Source organism: Hemibagrus wyckioides, linkage group LG09, assembly GCF_019097595.1.
Source record: "Hemibagrus wyckioides isolate EC202008001 linkage group LG09, SWU_Hwy_1.0, whole genome shotgun sequence".
NCBI lineage: Eukaryota > Metazoa > Chordata > Actinopteri > Siluriformes > Bagridae > Hemibagrus > Hemibagrus wyckioides.
The window spans coordinates 21,129,870-21,150,656 of record NC_080718.1 but is presented as its reverse complement, the minus strand read 5'-3'; the positions used below and the strand labels follow the sequence as shown (position 1 = coordinate 21,150,656).

Below are 20,787 nucleotides of genomic sequence, written 5' to 3'. Positions count from 1 at the left end.
AATTCTATATATTATTTCTACTACTACTACCACTACTAACACTAGTTAGTGAGGAACACAATACGTTACTAATACTACCATAACTACTACTAGTTTGTGATCAGTGTTATACATTACTTCTTCTTCTACTACTGCTACTACTACTACTACTACTACTACTGCTACTACTACTAGTTAGTGACCAACGCTATACACTACTATCTACACTACTACTACTATTACTAGTTTGTTACCAATGCTATATACTACTTCTCCTGCTACTACTACTAGTTAGTGACCAATGCTATACACTACTAATACTACCACTACTATGAGTTAGTGACCAATGCTGTACACTACTACTTCTACTGATTCTACTGCTACTAGTTAATGACCAATGCTATATATTACTACTACCACCATTACTACTACTTAGTGAACAATGCTATACACCACCACTACTACTACTACAACTACTACTACTATAACAGTGCTACACCCCCTACTACTACTGGTTAATGACCAATGCTATATGATACTACTTCTACTACTACTACTACTAGTTAGTGACCAATGCTATATATGATTACTACTACTAGTAGTAGTTAGTGACCAATGCTATGCACTACTACTTCTATTGTTCTGGCTACTTCTAGTTAATGACCAATTCTATATATTACTTCTACTACTACTACTACTACTACTACTACTAACACTAGTTAGTGAGCAACACAATACACTACTAATACTACCATAACTACTACTAGTTTGTGATCAGTGTTATGCATCACTTCTTCTTCTACTACTACTACTACTACTACTACTGCTACTACTACTAGTTAGTGACCAATGCTATACACTACTACCTACACTACTACTACTACTACTACTAATTTGTTACCAATGCTATATATTACTTCTTCTGCTACTACTACTACTTAGTGACCAATGCTATACACTACTAATACTACAACTACTACAAGTTAGTGACCAATGCTGTACACTACTACTTCTACTGATCCTACTGCTACTAGTTAATGACCAATGCTATATATTACTACTACCACCACTACTACTACTTAGTGATCAATGCTATACACCACTACTACTACTACTATAACAGTAACCAATGCTAAACACTACTACTTCTACACCCCCTGCTACTACTGGTTAATGACCAATGCTATATGATACTACTTCTTCTACTACCACTACTACTACTAGTTATTGACAAATGCTATATACTACCACTACTACTACTACTACTACTACTACTACTACTACTACAACACCCCCTGCTACTACTAGTTAATGACCAATGCTATATGCTACTACTTCTACTACTACCACCACTACTACTACTAGTCATTGACAAATGCTATATACTACCACTACTACTACTACTACTACAACACCCCCTGCTACTACTAGTTAATGACCAATGCTATACGCTACTACTTCTACTACTACCACCACTACTACTACTAGTTATTGACAAATGCTATATACTACCACTACTACTACTACTACAACACCCCCTGCTACTACTAGTTAATGACCAATGCTATACGCTACTACTTCTACTACTACCACCATTACTACTACTAGTTATTGACAAATGCTATATACTACCACTACTACTACTACTACAACACCCCCTGCTACTACTAGTTAATGACCAATGCTATACGCTACTACTTCTACTACTACCACCATTACTACTACTAGTTATTGACAAATGCTATATACTACCACTACTACTACTACTACTACTACTACTACTACTACTACTACACCCCCTGCTACTACTAGTTAATGACCAATGCTATACGCTACTACTTCTGCTACCACCACCACTACTACTAGTTATTGACAAATGCTATATACTACCACTACTACTACTACTACTACTACTATAACACAATATTTACACACCAATTTTCTCTTTCTGCTGGCTACAACAGCATTCTCCACTCAGTTCTACAATTGGAGTATATCCATGACAATGTGCTCTGATTCACAGACTCCTTTGACATTGTGTTTAGATTGAACTCTCAATTTTCTCTCATGACATGTAATGCCTAGACATCCTTCCATTATTTCTCTACAACAGTAATCACAGTGGACCTTTGACCTAACATATGCGGTCTTGTAGAACTCATGAAAGATAAAGACTCTCTTCTGTCCTACATACTGTACTTAACCAGCCAGGCCTGATTCACATACACAAATAGTGCCAACAACAGATTGACAAAAGGTTTGGAGTTAAGTCAGCAGTGCATTAAGGTAAAGTCTCCCACAACTACAGAATCCTCTTGCCATTTGTAATAAGATGAACTGCACATCATTCTCGTTTTACTTTCCTGCTATTGAAATATTCATGGATCTCAAGTAACAAACAGCCTGAATGTTTATGTGATGAAAAAAAAGGTGCATTTTGTGTGATTGTCAAACGCTAGTAATTTTGATATAGTCTTAAAATATTCATCATAGCCTTATTATTGTATATGACATTAACAAGCTGGATAGTTTTATTGTTTGTACTTTCGAAAAGCACATATTTCCCTCTAATGATCGGTTTTAACTTATACACAATAACTGTAAGGCACTGTGCGTTTTTATTATGAAATGACTTTAACAGAGCAAGACCACACAGTAAGACCAGTCTACAATGGTATGAGAACAGATTTGAACGAATTTAAAATAAAAGGCAACCCAATTAACTATTAGTACCAATTTTCTTTCCTGGTTCTTTACTCCCTGTTGTACTCAGTCATGTGTGTTGATTAAATATCTACCTACTAGAAGGATGTAGCTATATCTGGCAGTAACATTGTGATCACATCTCCCCAGATGGAGGTGGATGTAGCAGACAAGCGCCATCGCACACGCTCGAAAGGTATTTTCAGCACCTCCTCCTCTACCCTTAACTGCATCTCTATAGCGTTGTGAAAAATGCATTTCGCACCATTTTATGTCGGAGACGTAACCATCTCTAATCACTCTTATTTTTCTTTCTCTTCCTGTTCTATCCCTTTAGTGCCCTTGGAACCAGCAATACAAGAGCTGTTCAGGTCAGTGCTATTGAAGGCCACAGCATATACGCCAACCTACAGTCCTACATTTAGTAAAAATGAAGCTTTTTTTCTTTTCTTTTTTTTTCATGGAGTAATAAAGCACAGGGATACTGAGATGTCTGCTTCTTTAGGCTGCCCCTTTTAACCTAGCCTGGATTCATCTTTCTTTTATCAGCTAAGAGAATCTAGAAAAAAAAGCATATTCTGAGAAGATACAATTATCAATTCATGTGAGTAAGCACTATGAGTGCTCGCTAAAATGGTCTTGTTTGCTCCAGGAAAGGCATCACCGTTGTAGTTAGAGCACTGAGTGCTGTATCATGGTGTGTTGCAATAGCATTTTAATAATTCTGTTTGTGAAAGCATGATTAATGAAGTCTTTGACAAAGGTTAACTTGGTAATAGGACTGAATTGCACTTTTACTAGACTTGGCACCCACTGAGTTTGAGAGATGAAACAGCACCGGCAGAACAAACAGGCGTATAGCAAATAAGTTTGACCTACTGTAAATGCAAGGGAGGATCATGAGTGTGATGAAAAAGAATAGATCAGCCACTGGAAATGTCTCATCGTTGTTATGACAAAATGCCTCGGAACAATTTATACAGCACTACAATTGCTGACATACACACATATACTCTGTACATTACTTACTGTGCATATTTTATTTTTTTTCCCTATGTACCTAGGTATTTTGTTGCACTGGATGTTGATGAACACATTGTTAATGGTATTTAGACTCTAAAGTGTTACACTCGGTGGATGGTACGGTGACGTAATGAGTAGTGTCGCTGCCTGAATGCTGCAGGGTGATCACGCTCTCCAGGGATCGACCATGAGCTTGGGTTACTGTCTCTATGGAATCACATGTTCTTCTCATGTCTGCATGGGCTTCTTTAGGGATTTCCTCGAAAAACATATCAGTGGATGAATTTGCTATGCTAAACTGCCCCTAGCTGTGATGGAGGGGTGTCCAATCTTATTCGGAAAGGACTGGTAAGGGTGCAGGTTTTCATTCCTACCAAGCAGAAGCCACACCTGAGTCTATTAAAAGCCAAGATCTACTGATTAAACAGGTGGAATCAGGTGTAGCTCTTGCTCGATTGGTATGAAAACCCGCACCCACATCAACCTTCTGCGGATAAGATGGTGTGTGCATTCCTTGCTATGGATTGGTGTCCCATCCAGGTCATATATTCACATCACATCCAGAGGATAAACTCCAAATCTAGCATGATCAGGACCAAGTGGTTACTTAAGATGAATGAATTCTCACCTATCACATGGCATCTACCAACTGAGGAGGGTGGGTCTAGTATGTGTTTTCTTTGAGACAGATGAAGCCTTCCTGTGCATCTTTACAAACTGCAGCTCATGCATCATAAAAGGGCAGCCTTACACACTCAGAGGAAAGTGCTGCTATCTGCCCTGTTCTGCATCTATAAACTTATAGATGTGCATTATTATTCTAGTGTGTGTAAGTGATGGGAGATATGAAGAGAATTTGAGCCAGTTGGTTGAGCTCTCCTGGTTCTTTCCAATAGACGGCTAAGGAATTGTGATTTTTGGGCAACATCTCTTGTTCCTGTGGATTGTAAAGCTTTATTTTAAGGAATACATAATAGAGCAAATGATTTGTTTACTATGAAATTTACACAACAGATCACCAATTATGAACCTATACGCTTGCATTTGCATAAACTCTAATTCCACATGAATAAATTATTTGCAAGTGTCTAATTTGGGAACAAGACCTCAATTAACCCCGAGTATGTCTCCTTAAAATAAAATGGAATGCCAATAAACATACTATTATTGTCTTCTAAAAACCATACAATTTTCCAGACATTTTTCGTGCATATTGTTAGACTCCTAACTCATTTGCCGTAATGTTATTTTGAAGCAGGCAGTTTCAGGATTATTATGTCAGTTATTGTAATTCCACTACTTTTGATAGCGGTGATTCCGTATTTTGCAGTCGAAAACATAACAACCTACTCTCTCAGACAAATCAGTGGTATTGAAGCAGCGAGCATGATTATTCCCTTGATCAGGACAGTATCAGCAGAGCTGGTGGATTGCTGTGAGGCACTGGTGCTGCTGCTTGTCCCTTCATCAGTCTCTTGCTTCTGCGAATAAATGATATTTTCCATCAATTTATGAATTGCTAGTGTTTACTGTGATAGGTTCTTGACAAACTTTCTGTGATGGGGAGCTGTGATTAAACATATGGTATGTACATAAATTCAGTGGTTCGGATGTTGAAAAGGGAAATGAAGAGAGAAACATTCGTTATGTGTCTCTATATATATTTAAGACCCGGCACAAATGAGAAGCTTGTCAAATCTTTCCTGTTCTCATCGGTTGATTCTGCTGCCCAAAGATAGCAATTAATCAGCTGATCGATATGAAGGCACAGGATGAGGCATCTATAATGCCAATAATATGTGATCAGTACTGATGGTAGTGCTCTCTAGAGATGAGATAGCTGGCAGAATAAACACAGTTTGACTTTGCACTGGTATCTGGACTGAGCAGATACAGAGCAGCAATCATATGAGATATAAAGCTTTGGGGAATAAAGTGAATCGATTACCTTCTGTGCATTTACACACATACGGAAATAAAGCAAAATGCATGTATGTATATATGTATGTATGTATGTGCTTGCATACGTTTTAAGGTACACACATTCCTACAAGCTAAGTACCCAACATGTATTTCTTTCTATTTTAGCTGCCCAGCACCACATTGTGATGGGATTGGGCACGTCAGTGGAAAATATGCAAGACATCAGAGGTAAAGGGGGCTAACTTTTCTCATTACATTGCTGATCGATAAACAGTCTCCACATGCAGCACGCTGTGGGTCCAGAGTTTATAGTCCTCGATCCTGTTGGTCGTTTTAAACTCCATTGTTCAAAATGCACCCACCATATCTGCCTATTTCCTATAAGCCATTGGTCTGAAATGAGGCTCTCTTCTTGCCACTGTGCCCTAATCACATCTCAAGGAGAAATTACCAGCAGTTCCTTTCTGGCATTTTTACAGGCTCAGAACCCCATTGACTGAGAAAATATACATTTCTCCACATAAACCCTGCGCTTGGCTTTATGATGCAAAATATTTTCCCCGGGAAGTTTCAAGGCAGTTCACTGCATAAATATTCCTGCACATTTCAGTACAATTTGCATATTAATGGTTAGACATGCTTTTTTTTTGGGGGGGGGGGGGTGGTAGAGGTGGTGGTGGTGGTGGTGAGGGTGAGGAGCAGGATGTGATGGTGTGTGTATTGGGTGGATTCTGCAGAACAGCCGTGTATGCTCTGCATTAGCTTAGTGTTTGGGTGAATGTGGTAATTTGACAGTCAATATTCAAGGCAACATTTAAAGCTCAGATATGACCTACAGGCAGATGGTACCATTTCCGCAGACAAAATAATGACATGTGATTAATGTTCAATGAGCAAGTGGCAAAAACTAGAAATGACTTCAATTAGTATGTAGAAAATAATCCAGATGTAATACATTGTGAATGCTAAGTGACCTTCTACTGACTGACAAGCATCATTGCACATAGATTATAGTTGTATGATGGAACAAATGTCACTTCTTTTAAATCTTTCTTATGCTGTTTAAAATAAAACACTTGTTAGTAGTCAGAGTATACACTACTGTTTGAAAAAATTGTGAAATCGGTGTTTTCAGTAATATAGAATTCATTTTGTTGAAAGCCCATAACACAGAGCTGGCAGGTTAGTTGTTACTAAAGCAGTAAACCTAATAACCTACTGAACTAAATAAGGAATAAAACACTTGGGATTGTACTATTATAGGAAAATAATCAACAATACCATGGTATGATGTCAACATAACACAGGGTTACTTTATTTCTCACCAACAGTACTCTAATCCCTCTTATATGACAACAAATTGCCAATGACTACAATCTGTATTTATTAAAAAACAACACCATAACCATTTATAATCTAATGTTATTACATTTTACATGTAACAAAATTTTGAGGAACATCCACAAGACGCATTCAGGGCTTAATGTATCATCATCTCTTGTTTTCTTTCTTTTGAAGTTAATAAGAAAAGGCATGCAGCCGGTCACGTTACAGAGAAACCAGGAAGTCCTCTATTCTGATGACTGTCTCATAGACAAGAACACTTAAGAAGCTTTCACACTGGCAGTTTAGTCTGAAACAGAGTACTAAAAATGGCTAAGCTGTCATGCAGACCGGGATGCGCACCATGGTACCGAACTTGAGACTACCTGTAGGATGTGGTGTGAGTTCGGTTACACTGGAACTGTGCCACGATTTGCATGAATGTGACTCAACTCATTCTCAGGTCTGCACTTGTTCAGAAAGTAAAGTGACCTGTGAGTGTGTTTTAGTCTATGATGACATTATTAGTTTCAACACATGTGTACTCTGAGGTGGTACCCTGAGGTAACAGGGGAACATTGTGGGACAAAGAAGAGCATCATAGAACTAAAATAATAATAATAATAATAATAAAAATAAAAAACAGAAAACAATGACACTCAGATTCGGACTGGGGTAAATATGTCCGGTGTGAAAACCACCTTAGTGACTAATACATAGCACTGATCCTGGAGACTCCTTCAATAAATGGTAAATAAGAGAGAACAGTGTATCCAAGATTATACATTTTCTTTGTTAAATAACAGCAGAAGTTCTGTTCGGACATTTTCTTAGAGCCCCACTGTCTGAGAAGCTGTAAATTTCTTCATTAAATAATGAATGTTGAATAAAGCATTAATTTTAGCTGCTGAATTGTAAAAGTTTATGAATGATTTTTTTTAGTACTGGTTGCCTAAAGAAAATTAATGTTCATACTTAAAAACTTTTTTGTTAACTCAACTCAGGCCTTATGAAGAGCTGGTCAGTTGTTGAATTTAGTTTGCAGGGATCTCACGTAGCCTTCTGTCCTTGCTAGGCAGCGAATCAAATCTTAGTGTGTTGTATTATCACCTGTCCTTGTCTCAACCGTGCCATCATTGAATTGATCTGAATCTGCCGATCGCAAATCCCACAGCCTAGCCGTTATTTTGATTGCCACTGTACAGCTGATGGACGGCCAGGCTTGCGGGCGTATCGATTTCCATCTCAGGACTAGAGAGAGAGAGAGAAAGAGAGAGAGAGAGAGAGGTAGGACATGGACGAGAGAGAAGATAACATGCGCTTCACTCTGAACCTCTCCAATACTCAGGTTCCACCACCCACCGTTTGCCAGATAATTAAAGATAAATAAAGCAAACACTCAATCCATCACCCCCTCCCCACCTCCTCTCTCTCATTCATGGTCGAGCTAATTTCTTCTGTGGTCCTCATTTGCATGCTTATCAAAGTGTTTTGACTATCCGACAGAAGCCGCTGTAGGAAGGTGGCATCATTAATATGTTAATTAGTCCTTTTGACACTTTTCACTTGGCTATGTGTGTGATATGCTCCTCATCCATGACTTCATTCACATGCTTGCTGAATGTATGTCATTAGCTTCTTTATTTTGGTCCATACAAATAGTCAGGGGATATTTACAATGACTGCAGTGAGCACAGAGCCAAGTGGCATCTTTATTCATATCAAGAGGTTTGTAGTGGGCTTATTCCCTCAGAGCACTTCAGATGCATTTTACAGCATTTTTATTTTTTATTTTTTGCTTCTCCCTGGAGAGACTCTGCTCTGCCTTTTCTTGGCCGAAGTTTTTGGATTACCCTGATTTCCATTTCTAACCATTAATGCCACAATAAAAGACAAACAGAAACTTCTTGAGCGCACAAATAGTGACACTTTTTAAGCCTAAATTTGCAATACAGACAGAATAAAACACTTATAGGAAAATAATTAACATTGGGCTTCCATGAGCATACTTTTCATCTATTTATAGTTGCCTTTAATGTCATGGAGCATCCACAAAACAAGTTCCTGTTATTCTCATCCAGCATCAGCACCCAGTAACCCCGCCCCTTTTCTTCTATGTAAGCAAAGCTGTGAGCATTGAGTGCATGAAGTGTCCCACATTCCATCATAAGTGCATGCAGGTACTTGAAGTACACTTCTTCTTGTTGGAATTTTCACAGCACCCACTATTTATACTACAAAATGGCATAAGTAAGCATACCTACAGCACTAGCTATAGAAATGATACCATATTAGAGTGAGAGCATTAATATGAATCTGTGATTTGCCTTGCGGCCAGAAATACTGTCAACAACTCAAACATGCTGTAGTATAAAGTGTTTTAAACAATTTTGCAGCTAGTGATCTGTATCTGCTAAATTAACCAAAGACCTTCTATCCAAACGTGTTTATATTCACTGTGTTCGCTGTACATATCCCAGTAAAATTGTATTCCTTTGCTAACAAAGTAAACAACGGTGAACTACTTGATAGCGTCCTTGTTGAGAACTATTCCCATATTCCAAGCCCTCAAACAAACCTTATGAAACCAGCCTCTCTAGTTCTGAAACGTCAACATAGCTGGCTCTTTTGCTCAGCTGCAGTCCACCCACTCAGAGCTGCGCTTAATAATTACTTTCAGCCAGGGCCCAATTTACTCTAGGCTACATGACTGACAAATATTCTCTCCTGTACCTGATGGTCAACACGCCCCTCTGAGCTGGCACTGGAATTACAGCAGCCTCTGGAGACAAATTACCACTCCGATAGGCCTTTGGCTCCATATGAGAAGAACAAGGAGATGATGAATGACAAACATATCTAAAATGAGAGGAGAGGAGGAGGAGGAGGAGGAGGAGGAGAGGAACAGGTAGGCCCCAGCGGCATGCTGATGATCAGAAGGATTAGTTACGCCCTGCACTATCCTCACTCTCACCTCCACACCCTGATACAATCGCACTACATTACACAAACCATGATAACATGTTACTATAACCAGAAGGGATTATGGCAGATATGATTTCAGGTTTAAATGGATTAGCGCATGCATGCCGGAGAAAAGACTCATAATTTAACGTGTGCATTTTTAGGTCTTTTATGTTAGGGTTTAACTGAACACAAATGCATTATTTAAAATGAAGATGCGTTTTTAAACAGATCTGAGAATTTTCTGGAAATTCACGCAAATAGGCAGTTTTTTACTAATGTGAACATAAACAATTGCATTTGCAGTCTTCATGCACGTACCCTTAGCAGCCTGGTGAGGGTCGGGGTGGTTGAATTTAGACTAATAGTTTGTGCACATTTTGGGAATTAGAACCAACTAAATTTGCTTGAAAATTTCACAGGGATGTAATAATAAATAATATATAAATGTGCAACAATAAATTCAACATAACACAATATTAAATTACACCCCCAATGTATGTATGTATGTATGCATGTACATATGTATGTATGTATGTATGGATGGATGGATGGATGGATGGATGGATGGATGGAGTTTTGGATGGATGGACGGATACCTCATCTTAACATCAGCATCCAGCCAATGAATTCCTTTAGGCCATTTTTGGATTGAAACTGCACACCTTGGATTTCACTGTATCTCTGTTTAAGACCGGGCAACACACCACATATGCATCGATACAGCACACATGACTCCCACTCATTATTCAGAGACAAACAATTCAGACACAAATAGAATTAACAACATCACCCACAGTGCTGACAGGGAGCACACACATAGACACAGGGTGCAGGCACATACACACCCACACCCACACCCACCAACCCACATATACACACACACACACACACACACACACACAGAGCAACAGCAGCTCTGTGTGACAGCGATGTTTTGGGTGACATTTAGTTTCTGGGCTGCACAAGCTGCTCCATAAATGAGTCATGAGCGAATCTGTGAAGGCTGAATAATGCATGTGTTGGGAGGTAGAAAACAAAGCATCACTGTTATTATTTGTTAATGAGAAAGCAAAGATAATGAGAGAACCGCCATTCTCTACCTGCCTCCTTCCTTTTATTTTAGGTGTAGACAAAAACAGCGCAGTATAGAGACCTCATTTGCAGTAAATTTACAACATCCTATACTTCAGTTTAGTGTTAAAGCCTTTGAGGAACAGCAGGTTTTGAATGAGATATATATTCAAATATATGTGATCGAGTTGGAGTATGAAAAGCGTTATTTTTTATGCAAATTAGTTGCTTGAAGATCTAGCAAAAGAAAAGTCAAATTAGTTTGCAACTTTGCTTTTCAACCATCATGCATATGGTATTGTATTTATTTTTTTTTTAAATGCAGATTACTGTGAAAATGAGCCGTCTATGAGTATGAGCATGAGAATGACCCCCTGAGCTTTCTTTAAGCTGTGATTGGCTTTGCACTTGTTCCATAGCGTTTTGTGATGCCAGTCCTTTTCACTTTGATTTAGCCCTCCCACACACTAGCCATCACATTCTTCCTCATCCTAAAGAGTGCTAATTAAAACTGACGAGACATAGCAGAGCCTCCACTTAATGCGTCAAACACGAGGCGAGCCTCGACATTTATTAAACGCCATTCATTTCAGACCCCTTTTATTTTTAGGTGCCTCTTTTTTATCTACATATTTATTTAGATTTGTTTGTTTTCTTGCTTTTCTCTCAGTTCTAAGCGCAGCTCTACCGGTGCCAGGCTCTTGATTGCCGTGGTTGCAGCTGGGTTTGAATAATTGCCTGTCTTGGCAGGAGCGTGTCGGGGTGCTAAAGTCGAGTGCTTTCCTCCTGATGTATACCTCATTTGGATTCCGCTGACAGCCTCAGGGCTGTATTATTCATACCTTGACAGATAGCACTCACTAAAAGCATTGGCACGCAGCCAACCTGGCGGGCGGGCAGGCAGGTGGGCGGGTGGGCAGGCGCCAGGGGTACGATAGCGGAAGACTGCACCTCTCTGGCCGCAGGGGACACGAAGGGGGTGGAAGGCTCCACAATAAACCAGGAGCAGCTATATAGGCCATGTTATCCTGGCACGTCGACACACGGCCTCGCGATGCCATCTGAAGCCCATCTCCGGACCCAGTGAAGCGATGCCATGTGCACCGCCCGATAAGGTCACATTGATCACGCCACAGGCTCCCCAAGTGCCACCAAAAACGTAAAAAAGAGCCCCCTCCCTTTCTGTCACATGCCATCAACTCCCCTCTGAGACAGCCTGCCACTGCAAACCACATTTCCATATTTAATTGGAGGCTTAATTTGATTGAATGACTGCATGGTGCAAGCAAAATTGCATAGGGAGGATCTATTAACAATAGACACTGGCAGTACGGTGAGGGTCTAATCAAGTTCTATTGTTGGGCTTTTGGAACAGGGGAGAAAAATCGCATGATGGTAAGATATTTAAATTGAAATATTCTGATAATTATGATTTTGGCTAAAATCTTCTCAGGTTCTCAGGAATAAAAAATAAAAATGAAACGAGTGTGAAATGAAAAGGAGTGAGTTGATTAGTGACGAAAAGAATACAAACCAGTTGAGGAATGATGAATTATCCTATTGTTTAAATATTTCATTTAATAAATCATTACTTTTGGCAGTGTGAACAGGATATTTTCGACACACGTGGAGTTCATGTCAGGTTCTTTATTATGTTTTGTAATATTATTTCATTTTTTTAAATCTTTTCTGCTCTTTTTTTGTGATCCCAGAGACGGGAAATTAAAGAGAAAGACAGATGGAGGGTACAAAGTGCTTAGCGTGCCAGGCCACCGTGGGGCACGAGAAGCTGCGGTGGGCTGTGAGGATACGCACCATGACCTCTGACCCCATGGACCCTCCATGTGTTCCAACTACATTACACTGTGGTCCAGATCAGACAACACCTCTTCAGGGGAATTTAGTAAATAAAGGATTAGGAACAACGTAGCCAATAAAACTTTCCTTTTAACATGCTCTTATAGGAAGATAATATCAATAATGGAGTGGTATGCTACCTTTTACTGTATTGTTACTATTTAAGTTAGATCCTGTTTTAACTTACAGTATATTTCTCTTTCTTACGATAATAAGAACAAAATGCAGCTTGTCATGTTACTGAGAAACCAGGCTTGGAACAGTGTGTCTGATGGACACTGGCACAGTCACAGTATCACCAAACACAAATATCTGTGGAGCTTTATTATGTGGTGTGTCAGTTGGATTTTATATGACATTTTACATGTAGGGAGGAATGGTGGCTTGGTGGTTTATTTGGAGCATGTTTACCTCACACCTTCACGGTTGGGGGTTTGATTCCTGACTCCATCATGTGTATGGAGTTTGCATGTTCTCTCTGTGCCCCAGGGTTTCTGCCCTGTACTCTGATTTCCTCCCCCAGTCCAAAGACATGCATTGTAGCCTGGCATCTCTAAATGGTCTGTAGTGTGTGTGCTCTGCGATAGACTGACATCCTGTTCCCTGCCTTGTGCCCTGAGTCTTTTAGGATATGCTCCAGGTTCCTCACGACCCAGTAGGGTAAGCAGTGTAGAGAATGGATGTAAGAAAAATATGGTTTCTGGTGCAAGTGAAAAAGTCACACTTCTTTACAATGAAGATGTATCCCAGTGTTTTTCCTTTTTAATTATTCTGTTTGGACTGCATGAGTTAGTTAAGGAGCACAGTCTTTGTTTGCTCTGCAGGCTTCATATCTGATCGCTTGGGATTTTATTGCAAGTAGTGCACTTCCTCAGATTCATATCTGCATTTCTATCTGTTTAGAAAACATAGTCTGTTCATTCCGTATCAGTTATATCCTGATATTTGTCCAACTGTTTGTCTGTATGCATGACTGGCGCCTTATTGTGTTTGTATGTTGTATATATAGTCCTGGAGGAGTGTAGAAAAGACTGTACTGCATTGTTTATACCGTGCTTGATTAATTGGTGCAATTACAATGGTGGAAAGCTGCCTCGACCGGGTGTAGGATTAAATGTGCTGGTGGATTTGGAGACCTCTGCATTATATACTGCACCCTGAGGACCTGTACAGGCCACTGCTCCTGTAATTAACTAACACTATGATGGAGCCTCGGTGCATGCTAAAAGCACATAGGACATGCTTTCTGTAGGTTATCTGAAAATAAATACTTTTGTTCAGGTTTGATTATATGACATATCATAAACCTAGCCTAACCTAAAGCATGTCTATGTGGATATTTTCTGAATCCTTTTCTCCATACTGATATCGCGTATCACGTTATAAGCAATTATTGCGTAGGTGACTTAAGTCGGTGAAGCTGGTGTGTGTTTGCTTGTCAGACGATCTCTTTTAAAGCACCTGCTGCTGTAACATTCCTTCAGGCTACTGCTGTGAGCAAGCATCCCCCCCTCATTGGTATTCACACTCACACTGGATGTGGCTGAATAGAGACTGCCTGGGAGGCTTGAGATGTGGAAGTAATGGTGTGTGTGTCTGTGTGTGTGTCTGTGTGTGTGCATGTGTGTCAATCAGGTATGTAGTGAAAAGGAAATAATGTGTAATGTCTGTTGTATCTCAATCTGGCTTCCTCTTTCCCATTCTAGATTTCTACACTAAATATATATACATAAGCAGAAAGCATCTGGCGCTTTCTTTCTTTCTTTCTTTCTTTCTTTCTTCCCATCTCTGTGTCTATCGAGGTGGATTTAAAGTGAACACCCAAGCAGAATTGAATGATGGCTTCTCTAGCATAATCGAGACTCTCTTGTTTGACTTTTCTATTGAAAAAGTCTGTTAGGTTTAATATCCTCACAGTACACTCCTCCACACCTCCTTTTCTCTTCCCTCCCACTGGCTCCCTGCCTGCCTGCTTGCCAAGATGGCAAATCCCACTTGGATTTGAGCAGGAGATCACCATGGCGACGGCGCTCCTGCCGCACGTGCCTATAGATCGTGTTAGATAGGGCCACAGCAAGAGAAGCTCACTCATACGATGGGAAGTTAGAAATCGTTCAGCCAAATGCCTCGTCCTGATTTATGGCCAGTAAAAAATCGTCGAGAAGAATAGCGTGCAAGGCTAATGACCAGGTAAAGCCCGAATCCCTGCAGTGAATACGCCTTAGCATTAGTGCTAACACAGCACTTCAATAAGTTTACCATGTAGCAAAGAACAATCTAGGAGGTCTGGACATCAAGATTGCAACTACACTCTTTAAAAGGGGCTCCCTGTTGTAATTTAAGTGACCTATTTTCACTATTATCTCATTTTTACTGTGTAAAATGATTCTTGCTATTAAGTCCACACACTCCTGCTGGTTTTAAGTAGTTTTTGAGAAAAATACAAAGTGCCACAAAATCATCTTGTACAGGCCTACATAGAGACAAGGGTGCACAGAAACTGTGGTAAAAAAGTCTTTTTTGGCCTCATCTCTCCGCACAGCCACAATACCTTTAGTGTCAAGTGCGTATGGAATTTTAATTGCAGTGCAGGCTGAATGGTGTGTGTGTGTCTCTCCAAGGTCATGTGGTAACAGAATAGGGAATGTATCAGCGCCAAGAAACCCTCAATGAATGAGTCATCAGCATCAGGGCCAACACACACACACACACACACACACTCACGCACACACACACAGGTAAATGAAACACAGAGCTTAAAAAGATACAGGAATTATATTACATCTGAGAATATGCTATTTACATTTCATATTGTATCGACTGACTCAAACTATATACTAAAAAACTACTACATACTACAAAAATTTATCAGTCAATATCATCTGTAGTTATTGCTGGCGTCAGTGGTTGTAGTCATCAGGTTAGCCATGCCAATCTCCTTTCACATCTGTCTGACGCATCTCATGAGCCTTCCCATCTTCCTCAAGCTCATCCACCCAGACAGCCATGGACGTGATTGGACAGATCGAGGAATGTCTCTCGTTCTCTTTCACTCCATCTCTTCCCCTGTCTGCCTGGCCGTTCACACAGAAGCCGCAGGGGAGCAGCCCTGATTTATTTGGAGGTTAGGGAGACAGAATGACTGGCATTTTAATGTGCTTTTGAGATGTTTGGTCACAAGTACTATTGATCATGGTGTGGTGGAGCCCTCCCCGGGGAGGCAGGGGAGCTGGGTATGGCTGTCAGTCCAGGAATGAGTTCCTGAGCCAGGCTCCAATTAATGATATGACGCCCTGGGTGGAAGGGTCAGCCCATTAAGTAATCTTCCAGTCCAGGGATATTGAGCCTGCCAGTGGGCCATCCAGCTGAATGATGGACACTGGGTAATTTGGGTTTGAGCTGCACAGTGTTTTGGTTCACATGGGAAAGGTTGGATTAGGAGTGGGTGTTTGTGTGAAGAGTCGGGGCAGGGAGAGGAAGTAGTTTTCCAGCCATTGCTCTAAGCGCTCATCTGATGTTAACCTTGGTCGTGTTTGACCAAAGCAAGATAGCCACTATTAAACATTAAAAATGGAAAGAAAGCAGAAAGACGCTGAACCACTCCATTAGGAATGAATCTGTTTCTATTTTTGGATGTATACCAAAAGTGGGCATGGCAGAAATGCCAGCATTGCCAGCATGATGTGTGGTTTCTGCCTCTGACACTTCCTCATGCTCAGCTACGTCACTCGAGTGATTTCTAATGAATTTGGTCCTATCTTGCAAGATACAAACGATCCTGTCTCCTAATTTAAACCTACATGGCCATGACCAGGCAGTTACTAAAGATGAATGAATAAATGCTGTGAATGTACTGGGTTTGTGTTTATAATCCTTCATGAGAGTGAGCAGTCAGGCATGCCTACATAAAAAAGTAAAAAACTCACGTTCACGCCAACTTTTTTTTTTTACCGCATCTCAGGTTCCCCCAGTCCTGTCGAACATCTCTAGTCTCAACCAGATTCTGGAAAAAAAAAACAAATAGTAGCCCTTCTTTGAACATATCTGTTTATTCTGAATAATGCGTTCATATTTAGTTACATCCCTACACTCCATGTCGTGCCAGTCAGCCTAAATACTCCTAATGGGACTGGCATCCATACAAACATCCCACTGGTTTGACCTTGACAGAGTGCCGAGTTTCACTGGTGCCAGTTTCACTTTCAAGCCATCCAAATCCAAATAACACACCTTCACTGCCTGACAATGCATCTCCAACTGGTGAAGAGGGATAAACACGTTGGGGTTGCTCTCACATGAATCAGGAGCTTTTCATAGTTGAATGGCTCCTAAGTGCACTGCATTTTTCGTCATATTCCCTGAAGTTGCAATCCTGTTCAGCAGGGGTGTTGTGCGGTTCTGAGAAATGGGTCATTACTGACTCCCTGTGGTTCAGAGAGTGAAATAGATTCATCTCCGACCGCCAGGACTCTGACTCAATACATAGATTATCAGATTAGAGCATTCTGCCAGGTGGATCTATAGAATGTATTTTAGCTTCAGGTGCAAGATTCAATTAATCACCCTATAATCTCCTGACTACTTTGTGGGTGTTTACAGTTTAGACTTCAGCCATATATCATGGGTGGAAGCTCTGAGCAGATGTTTACATTTATATAAACTATGCTGTTTATCATTTAATCCTTGCCAGGAAAATGTACAGTATTCTTAGTCTATCTATCTATCTATCTATCTATCTATCTATCTATCTATCTATCTATCTATCTATCTATCTATCTATCTATCTATCTATCTATCTATCTAATGAATTATTTATTATTATATGGTTCACTCATTCCTCAATAGAGCCTATACTTTATAATTTACCCAGATATGTAACAGTTATGCTGTGAATATCCTTCAGAATTAAATGAAATAAATGACAGTCACCAGTTTACTTTCGGATGTGATGAAATAACTATTTAAATAACAAACCTTTAACTTTCTATCGTTATTTCCAGAGATATGACAGGCAGCATCTTGCTTTTCGAAAAATGCTCCACAGCAAAGAATACAAGCTACGGTTACACATGTTGGTCTTTTTCAGCAAGGATGACATTTTTGTCAATAATTCCCCAATGACACAACCATGGTGTACTGTTTCTCCAGTCTACACATGTCTCACATTGCAAATTTGTAACAACTTGCAAAGCCCCAATCCATGTGAAAGGATACAGGGGTGAAGATGAGGGCTAGGGGCTGGATTAGGACACTATGTGACTTCATTCTAATGAAATGAAATTCAACCATGCCACCGTTGTTTATTTGAAGTACGTTTTTCTCGTATTTATGACCAAATACAACTATGTTATTTGGATGGAACAGATTTCTAAAGTTATACAAATACAGATACAAATCGGAGGGGTGATATTAATTTGGTAATTTAAACTTACTTTTTAGTGATGCATCGCTGCTGGGATCCCAAAGGAGGCAACAAAACCATCACATGAGCAGGAAGTTCATAATTTCATGTGGGCGAAAGCGAATGGTCACAGATGTGAAGCTCATGGGCCAAATAAAGACGACGATCATTAACATCAGCATGATCATTCATTCATTCATCCTTAGTAGCTGCCTGGTTATGCACAGGATAGTAAAGTTCTAGATTGTCTATATGTCAAGAAATAGGGACAAATAAATTCATTAGAAAATATTGCAGGAGGGTATGAACAAAAATAAAAATTGTGAGGGTGTGTACACCACTTGATGTACTGTCACAGTCAGTGCTGGTATTTTTAACGCTTTCATGGGAATTTTACTTATTTATTTAATTTATTTATTTACGCCAACTTTGGGTTTAAATCCAAACTCATCTCTTGCAAATAGATGATGTTGTATAGAGTTTCTCAGCTTTATACAGTGTCTCAATGTCTCAGCTTTATACAGCATAATGAATAATTGGTAGTATTCCACTCCTTTTTTTTCTCCATCACTTTGGATTTGGCTAGTTCTAAAAATAGCCTGTGACAGGCTTGAATGACATGGTGTGTTGAGACCAAGGGAGAGACTGAATCGAAGCAGGCCAGCTGTTTAATTGGCTCTCTCTTATCTCTCCCCATGCAGTGTGTACGGCTGCCCTGTGGCCAAGAAGAGGAGAACACAGGACAGACTGCCCCTAGAGCCCATGGCCAAGAGGAAGGCCTTTCACACACACACAGAGCAGCAGCCCATGGACGACTGCTACCACACAGAGATGGTGGAGGAGAAAGATGAAGAGGAGGAAGAAGAGGAAGAAGCAGGGGAAGAGGAGGCGGAGGAAGAGGAAGAGGACGATGGAGAAGCCGAAGTAGAGGAGGACGTGGAGGAAGAGTATACGGATAATGAGGACCAAGTGGAGCAGGACGAGGGAGAGGTAGAGAATGGAGAGGATGAAGAAATGGAGCAAGATGAAGAGGATGTGGTTGAAGAAGAGGAACGTGAGGAAGGAGAGGGGGAGGATGATGAGGAGGAAGATGAGGATGAACAGGAAGAGGAGGCGGAGGAGGAGGAGCAGCAGCACAATCAGGATCAAGGTACAAACTACAAAATCTGTCTATCTATCTATCTATCTATCTATCTATCTATCTATCTATCTATCTATAAAATACTGATATATATACTGTAGCATAAAGTAGAGACAATAAACAAAATAAATATTTGAATAATATAATAATTTATAAATAATAGTAATAGTAGGTATTTATAAATAATAATAGTATTATATTTTTTAAATACATATTCAACTTGATTCTGTATTAAATCACTCTGAAACTAAACTTATAGACGCTGTGCTCTAGTAAAGGGTCCAGAGGGAGGCAGAATTGACTGCTCGTGCTCTTTGGAGGAAGGTCACCGTAATTTGAGGTGCATTTGGATGCTTTTGCTGCAACCTTCAGTGTGATCGCAGCAGCAGGCTAAAAACAGCACCTCCAGACCATTGCCTCCCACACACTCACTTACTTCCAGTAGTATGATGCCCTATTTTGTAGATTCATAGCTCAAGCAGCAACTGCAGGCAGTACAAATACAGTGCAATAAATACAAGATTGACCCATAAATTAGAAATCTTTTTTTTTTTTTTCTGAAAGGAAAAAAGAGAAAGAGGTACAATACAGCTGTCTGGATCGCCATTTTTATGACAGAGTATTCGATGTTTGAAGAAATATGTAAAGTATGGCTTTGATTGGTTAATTCATCCTGATTCCAAATTCTACATGTAATTCAAAAAGAGATCTAATTTTAGAGCTCATAGGCTTGACTCTGCCTAACAACAAACAAGTGATCCTACAATGACTTGGATCCCAGACATTTGGAACTCTCATGCTAGAAGTTTGGCTAGCTAGCTGGTAGTTTACCTAATGCTAACGCACAGTTTTCTTATTTTTGGCAGGTGTGGCTATGTAAAAGGTATAACATGACAGTGTGTGCTATTATAGGAAAGGAGTTACCACTCAAAGGTTGATTATTTTTCTACAATAATGCATTCTGAAGTGTTTGTTTCATCCTATACCACAAAAAAGTTATCATTTTTATTTAGTAAAGGACAACAGATCACGTCTTATTTTATATATAGTCACATTTGATGATGCTGAACATATGTGAAACAGCTTATAGCAACTATAAACACTTACCAGACTCTCTCTCTCTCTCTCTCTCTCTCTCTCTCATCAAGTCTGTGACATCAACACACACTGAATGATACCCCTGGTGCTGCTTTGCTAATATAGAAATGCTACTATTTTCTTCTTTTGCTGCTTTTGCCTTTTTCTGGCTGCTTGTTAGCCGGTCATTTAACTGGTACAAATTAAGCATCTTTTTTATTTGCGTATTGATCCCTGATACTTATAGCCTTTCTGTGTATTTTTTTTTTTTAAAGCAAATTAATGTATAATGTGATCTTTATGTTATTAAGACTTAACAGTT

General features: G+C 39.8%; 1 protein-coding gene across 3 annotated transcripts in view; it reads left to right on the top strand.

Annotated features, from left to right (window-relative positions):
* Positions 1-20,787, top strand: part of myt1lb (myelin transcription factor 1-like, b) — a 104,815-nt gene that overhangs the window by 31,899 nt on the left and 52,129 nt on the right. For all 3 annotated transcript variants that reach the window (XM_058400068.1, XM_058400067.1, XM_058400069.1), the window contains 4 exons: positions 2,833-2,878; positions 3,020-3,053; positions 5,794-5,856; positions 18,949-19,397. In XM_058400068.1, coding sequence (XP_058256051.1) covers positions 2,833-2,878; positions 3,020-3,053; positions 5,794-5,856; positions 18,949-19,397 — 592 coding nt within the window. The remainder of the gene's footprint in view (positions 1-2,832; positions 2,879-3,019; positions 3,054-5,793; positions 5,857-18,948; positions 19,398-20,787) is intronic.